Source organism: Protomyctophum parallelum (genome assembly GCF_964188405.1).
Source record: "Protomyctophum parallelum genome assembly, chromosome: 16".
Classification (NCBI taxonomy): Eukaryota; Metazoa; Chordata; class Actinopteri; order Myctophiformes; family Myctophidae; genus Protomyctophum; species Protomyctophum parallelum.
Genome location: NC_139711.1, coordinates 30808187 through 30816016, shown reverse-complemented (window position 1 = coordinate 30816016; position 7830 = coordinate 30808187). Strand labels below are relative to the sequence as shown.

General features: G+C 38.5%; 1 protein-coding gene across 1 annotated transcript; it reads right to left on the bottom strand.

Annotated features, from left to right (window-relative positions):
• Positions 1 to 1506: 1506 nt before the first annotated feature.
• Positions 1507 to 7775, bottom strand: LOC310873718 (protocadherin beta-16-like; the record flags this gene model as incomplete). Its single annotated transcript, XM_083786267.1, has 2 exons — positions 1507 to 2613; positions 5382 to 7775. The coding sequence occupies 2 exons, from the start codon at positions 7773 to 7775 to the stop codon at positions 1507 to 1509; spliced, it is 3501 nt and encodes a 1166-aa protein (XP_083642393.1).
• Between the last annotated feature and the right edge of the window lie 55 nt (positions 7776 to 7830).

The window sequence follows — 7830 nt, the reverse complement described above, 5'->3', positions numbered from 1 at the left end:
AGATGACATTTTCAGAGAAGCAACTAAAATGAAAATGGAGACATACCGCTTCCATGGTTTGGGGAAGATCTCTGCCCCCATTGTTTCCAAGGTTTTGTCGTATCCGTCTTGGTACAACCTATACGTGCGCTTATAATCGTACTTTTCAAGAATGATGGCCAAATGTTATGGCACAAGTAACCTAATATGGGAGAGATTATTAAGTGAGCGAAAGAAACCTTGGCGTTATAGAGAGAGATTAAGCACTGCTGCATTTCCGCCGTCCCGCTCGGCGCACTGCCACGGTGAGCTGGATGTAAAAGTGATCAACAGCGACACTTCATTACAAAAATAGATAAATAATAAAATGTAAAAGTTTACTGTAGTCTATTTTGATATAGGCTACTTTACCATTAGACGGAATGCTAATCTTTTTATGAGGAAAACTGAAAGCTAACTGCAGTTTTTAAATAAAATTAAAGGTCAAACAAAACCGCCACAGAGCAATTTGTTTTAAATATAGGCATGTACGTGTTTGACGACTGATTGTATGTCAGTGATATCTTACAATCAATGCACCTCTTTGTTTTAAAATCTCTTGAATTAAGCTTATATATATATATATATATATATATATATATATATATATATATATATATATACATATATATATATATGTATGCAACAGCTCAGCTTACATGTTTCCAACTAAGAGAGAAAATGTTTATACATTTTCTTCTCCGTCCCAAAGGAATGTATCTGTCAAAAGGGTGTTTCAGCACCAGGGAGCTGTCCAGTGGCTCCAGAATTAGTATTGAACGAAACGTATTTTATATTGACACTATTGGTGTAATTCCAACGCATAAAACACAAGACACCAGACACAACACATAAATAAAAATAAAAATCCACTCCACATTTCAACATTTCTCACTTTTGGCTACTATAATGGCGACAATGGCCATGGAGTGTTTTATGTAGTAGAACAGTGCCACCTTTTGTATATCATACACATCTGCATCTAAAACAATCAATGAAATTTGTATTTATTTTATGTATTAGTTAAACTGTTTATAATATTATTATTAGCCTATTATTGACATTATTTGCATTATTATCTGTTGAGTTTATTTTATCGGTTATAAAAAATGGAATACAAACAAATCTGATATAGCTGTATATTTTATGCAAATGTTATTCTGAACATGCTAATACAATTATATTGTATGTATGCTTTGGTGAGTTTTATGCACAGCTCCCCGTGCGTAACGACGATTAATTTTAAAATGTTTCAAAAGTTAAATACGTTAATTTAAATGCAGTCCCTCTTGTCTTGATGAGCTTATACGGCAAGGCCACAAAGTATATCAAGCATTTTTAATTTTCTCATTCACGGTGGGTCAGCAGAAGCATCGACTTATATTGCAAGCAACGCTGTTACCAATGATATGGGAACAATGGAGTCATTGCCAGCCTGCATGTGTCTGGATGATACTAGATTAAAGTGACTCAAGATGCTGGTGGGTCCTATATGCTTTCTTTTGACAGTTGTTTCCTTACCTGCAGAGTAGAAGCTGCTGAGTCGCTGGTGTCTGTCACTCCTGTACTCCTTGGTAAACTTGACACGAAGTATCTGGAGCCCTTTGGAACAGGCTGTCTAACCACCAACTTTCCTTTCCTGGTCTCTGCTAGAAACATACTGTACCAGTAGGCATCATTAGAGACCAGGGTGGAATCGGCAATGGTTGAGTTCCTCTCACTGCTGATCACACTGTTCCTACAGGGAGGAGCTGTTTTGCTGTAACTGGATTTCTGACACTTGAGTACGATGGTGACCAATATGGTGATCAGTAAGAGAAAGGACACTGAGCCCAGACCGATGAGCAAATACAGATTTAAATCTGAAAATATGTCATATTCCAGAGGGACTTCAGTCATGTCAGAGTAGGCCTTGACAGCAGTCTCTATTGTGGATAACTTGATGGTTACTGTAGCAGAGAGAGCAGGCTCCCCGTTGTCCTTGGCAACAACAACCATCTGTAGGTGACGTGAATCTCTGTAACTGAACATTCTCATAGTCCGGATCTCTCCATTGTATTGGTCCAGACTGAACAATGTGGCATCACTCACTTGTAGAAACTGGTAGCTAATCCGAGAGTTCTGTGGGGAGTCTGTGTCTAAAGCTATGACCTTAGCAATTAGAGATCCTTTGTCAGTTGATCGTGGGATCTTTTCCTCCACCACTGATCCATGTGCACGCCATGGAGAGACTATGACTGGCTTATTGTCATTCTGGTCCACAATAATGATGTGAATAGTCACGTTACTGCTGAGTGGAGGAACACCAGAGTCCCTGGCTTCAATGTGGAAAAGGAATTCCTTCTCGATCTCATAGTCAAATGTTTTTAATGCGTAAAGATTACCATTCTCTGGATTTATAGAAAAGAGCATTGACATGGAGGTATTGGCTATCTCTCTCTCTAAAATGAAATAAACAAGATACTGGTTCTCATGTAGATCTGGATCAAACGCAGTCACAGAACTTAACAAGGCCCCAGGAGCATTATTCTCCTGTACACGTATTGTATAAAAGGACTGAGGGAACTGTGGAACATTATCATTAACATCTAAAAGTTCTAAAGTCATAGTTTCATTATCAGATAATGAAGGAGAACCTCTGTCTGTGACTGTAAATGTGATGTCATATTCTGGAACCTTCTCTCTGTCTAATTGTTCTGACACTACTAATTCAAAATAGTTATCGGATGATTCTCTGAGTTTGAAAGGCATATTTACAGGAATATGGAGATCAACTATTCCATTGTTTCCGGAGTCTTTATCACTGACACTAATCACTGCTATCACAGTGTCTAATTCTATACTTTCCTTGACTGGACTATGAAATGATTTGATAGATATTTCTGGGTGATTATCATTCATGTCCTCAACTACAATTGTTATTTTACACTGCCCTGATAATGCATTGGCTCCTTTATCTGTTGCTATAACTTCCATATCATAATTCTGTACGTCCTCATAATTTAACATTCCTTTTACATTGATCTCACCAGTGGATGGATTCAGGTTAAATGTTTCCTGTGCTTTCTCTGAGGTGTACAAGCTATAAGAGTATATTATATCAGAATTTGATCCTTCGTCTAAATCTGTTGCTTTTAGGTGGATGACAAGGCTTCCAATTGGCGAATTTTCCATTATACTGATTTCGTAACTGTCTTTGTCAAACGTAGGAGAGTTGTCATTTGTGTCTAGAACGCGGACAATAATGCTGGCAGTGCCAGAACGTGTCGGTGTGCCGCCATCTACAGCAGTGAGTATTAGATGATGACCAGCCTGCTGCTCTCTGTCTAAAGCCTTTTTAAGAATCAAATCAGCAAACTTCGATCCATCTCTCCCTGTCTGAACTTCAATGTTAAAATGTTCACTTTCACCCAAATGATATGTTTTTACGGAATTAACGCCAACGTCTGGGTCAACAGCATTACTCAGGGAGAATCGCTCACCAACGGGTGTTGACTCCGATATGTCTAAATGTATTGCGTCTCTTCTAAATTGAGGGGCGTTGTCGTTCATATCTAATATTTCTAGTTCCATGTTGAATATACGTAGAGGATTTTCCAGTGTTACCTCCAATTTTAGATAACATGATGCTGATGATTTGGTAGGGCAATCTTCTCTGTCAATCTTCTCCACAATGTAAAGCTCGCCAGTCTCTTTGTTCACATCCAGATATTTTTTGTTGGCGATTATATCAAGACGCATCTTCCTCTTACTGAGCGTTTTCACATCCAGTCCTAAATCTGAAGCTAGATTGGCGACAACAGATCCTTCCTTCATTTCTTCAGGTATAGAATAATGAGTGACTGAAGACGATATGTACTGAACAGCGGAGAGGAGAATAATGAGCGAGACGTACCTTTTCCATGACGGCATTAACCCCATTGTTGTATAACTGTAAGTGCATCAATATTCAGCCAGTATAACGCATGTTAACAGCTGGAAACTGAAAGTTGTGATCTCGATTTAAAAAAAATGTTTTATATCAGCCGAAAAAAGCGAATATCCATTCCGTGTTTCTCAATCGGCTGTTTCAGAACCAGGAGCTGTCCGGTGGCACAACTCAACACATCTCATTGAAATGTAGACTACTGTATAGGCTACTGTCATGGCGACTACAAGCACAGTATTTTATGTAGTAAACAGCGACACTTTTCGCATAGCATAAGCCTACACATCAAGCAAGTCATATTGAACCTTTAATAATAAAAATAAAGGACCAGCTTGACTTTATTAATACATTTAATTATGGCTGAAAGAATGTGTGTGTGTGTGTGTGTGTGTGTGTGTGTGTGTGTGTGTGTGTGTGTGTGTGTGTGTGTGTGTGTGTGTGTGTGTGTGTGTGTGTGTGTGTGTGTGTGTGTGTGTGTGTGTGTGTGTGTGTATATATATATATATATATATATATATATATATATGGATCATCATCATCATCATATTATTATTATTATTATTATTATTATTATTACTAATATCGTCGTTGCCTATAGAGGACTATAGGGCCTCTGGAAATTATTGGAGTAGAGCTGGTACACTTATGGATGGACTCCGATAAAATAATCACAGGAGAGGAGCTTATAGAGTGTTCTTTACTTGGATAAATCTGTGCAGAAGTGCGGTCAAAACAATCACCAAATTATTCTTACATAAACCAAAATACTGTTTAAATCATCTACAGTATAGGTACAGCACAGCCATCAAACATAATTCAGCATAAAGTATCATCACATTTGCATATTCAAAACATTCACAAATATATAACAACATGATGGTTATATGTAAAAGGAAAGCACCATATCCTACAATAAAACGATCAGACACTTACTTTTACTGTCGTGAACAAGCACAGTCAGAGGAAAATAAACACTGGTCAGGTCAAACAAAGCAGAAAACTGACTGAGTAAAGCAAACAAGCTGAACCTAATCACAATTATTACTGGGGCAGTCAATCATCCTTTCTGTGTCAACGAGTCATTGCATTGCAAGGTCAGTCATTAAACGAGTCCTTGCCTTGCTGGGTCAGCGCGTTCCTATATCGTTATTAGCATATTTATTTTATTATTGTTGTTATCATAATAATAATTTGTTTATAGTATACTGTTGTTTTTGTTTTTGTTGTTGTTGTTGTTAGTATTATTATTAATATTATTTGTTGTTGTTGTTGTTGTTGTTGTTGTTAATGTATATATTTTTGTATTGTTGTGGTTGTTGTTGATATCGTTGTTGGATTTTAATACACAATCAAATCACCATAACATTCATGGCATTAAAACAGAATACAAACCAAATTGATAGGCACAGTAGCTAGGTGTAAAATGACTTCTCACCTGCAAAGTTGAAGCTGCTGAGTCGCTGGTGTCTGTCACTCCTGTACTTCTTGGTAAACTTGACACGAAGTATCTGGAGCCCTTTGGAACAGGCTGTCTAACCACCAACTTTCCTTTCCTGGTCTCTGCTAGAAACATACTGTACCAGTAGGCATCATTAGAAACTAGGGTGGAATCAGCAATGGTTGAGTTCCTCTCACTGCTGATCACGCTGTTCCTACAGGGAGGAGCCGTTTTGCTGTAACTGGATTTCTGACACTTGAGTACGATGGTGACCAATATGGTGATCAGTAAGAGAAAGGACACTGAGCCCAGACCGATGAGCAAATACAGGTTTAAATCTGAAAAGATATCATATTCCAGAGGCACTTCAGTCATGTCAGAGTAGGCCTTGACAGCAGTCTCTATTGTGGATAACTTGATGGTTACTGTAGCAGAGAGAGCAGGCTCCCCGTTGTCCTTGGCAACAACAACCATCTGTTGGTGACGTGAATCTCTGTAGCTGAACATTCTCATAGTCCGGATCTCTCCATTGTACTGGTCCAGACTGAACAAGGTGGCATCACTCACTTGTAGAAACTGGTAGCTAATCCGAGAGTTCTGTGGGGAGTCTGTGTCTAAAGCTATCACCTTAGCAATTAGAGATCCTTTGTCAGTTGATCGTGGGATCTTTTCCTCCACGACTGATCCATGTGCACGCCATGGAGAGACTATGACAGGCTTATTGTCATTCTGGTCCACAATAATGATGTGAATAGTCACGTTACTGCTCAGTGGAGGAACACCAGAGTCCCTGGCCTCAATGTGGAAAAGGAATTCCTTCTCGATCTCATAGTCAAATGTTTTTAATGCATAAAGATTGCCATTCTCTGGATTTATAGAAAAGAGCATTGACATGGAGGTATTGGCTATCTCTCTCTCTAAAATGAAATAAACAAGATACTGGTTTTCATGTAGATCTGGATCAAACGCAGTCACAGAACTTAACAAGGCCCCAGGAGCATTATTCTCCTGTACACGTATTGTATAAAATGACCGGGGGAACTGTGGAACATTATCATTAACATCTAAAAGTTCTAAAGTCATAGTTTCATTGTCAGATAATGAAGGAGAACCTCTGTCTGTGACTGTGAAAGTGATTTCATATTCTGGAACCTTCTCTCTGTCTAATGGTTCTGACACTACTAATTCAAAATAGTTATCGGATGATTCTCTCAGTTTGAAAGGCATATCTTTAGGAATATGGAGATCAACTATTCCATTGTTTTCTGAGTCTTTATCACTGACACTAATCACTGCTATCACAGTGTCTAATTCTATACTTTCCTTGACTGGACTATGAAATGATTTAATAGATATTTCTGGGTGATTATCATTCATGTCTTCTACTGCAATTGTTATTTGACACTGCCCTGATAATGCAGTGGCTCCTTTATCTGTTGCTATAACTTCCATATCATACATTTTAACATCCTCGTAATTTAACATTCCCTTTACTGATAGCTCACCAGTAGATGGATTCAAGTTAAATGTTTCTTGTGCTTTCTCTGACGTGTACAGACTATATAAATAGATTATATCAGCATTCGACCCCTCGTCTAAGTCTGTGGCATTAAGATGGACTACAAGGCTTCCAATAGGCGAATTCTCCATTATGCTGATTTGATAACTCTCTTTATCAAATGTTGGGGCGTTGTCATTCGTGTCTAAAACGCGTACAATAATGCTGGCAGTACCAGAACGTGTCGGTGTGCCGCCATCTACAGCAGTGAGTATCAGATGATGAAGAGCCTGCTGCTCTCTGTCTAAAGCCTTTTTTAGAATCAAATCAGCAGACTTCGTTCCATCTCGCAACGTTTGAACTTCAATGTTAAAATGTTCACTTTCACTCAAATGATATGTTTTTACTGAATTACTTCCAACGTCTGGGTCAACCGCATTACTCAGGGAGAATCGCTCTCCAACGGGTGTTGACTCTGATAAGTCTAAATGTATAGTCTCTCTTCGAAATTGAGGGGCGTTGTCGTTCATATCTAAAATTTCGAGTTCTATATTGAACATACGGACAGGATTTTCCAGGCTTACCTCCAATCTTAGATAACATGATGCTGATGATTTCGTAGGGCAAATATATTCTCTGTCAATCTTCTCCACAATGTAAAGCTCGCCAGTCTCTTTGTTCACATCCATATATTTTTTGTTGGCGATTATATCAAGACGCATCTTCCTCTTACTGAGCGTTTTCACATCCAGTCCTAAATCTGAAGCTAGATTGGCGACAACAGATCCTTCCTTCATTTCTTCAGGTATAGAATAATGAGTGACTGAAGACGATATGTACTGAACAGCGGAGAGGAGAATAATGAGCGAGACGTACCTTTTCCATGACGGCATTGTTAAAAATAACCCCATTGTTGTATAACTGTACAGTAAGTGCATCAATATTCAG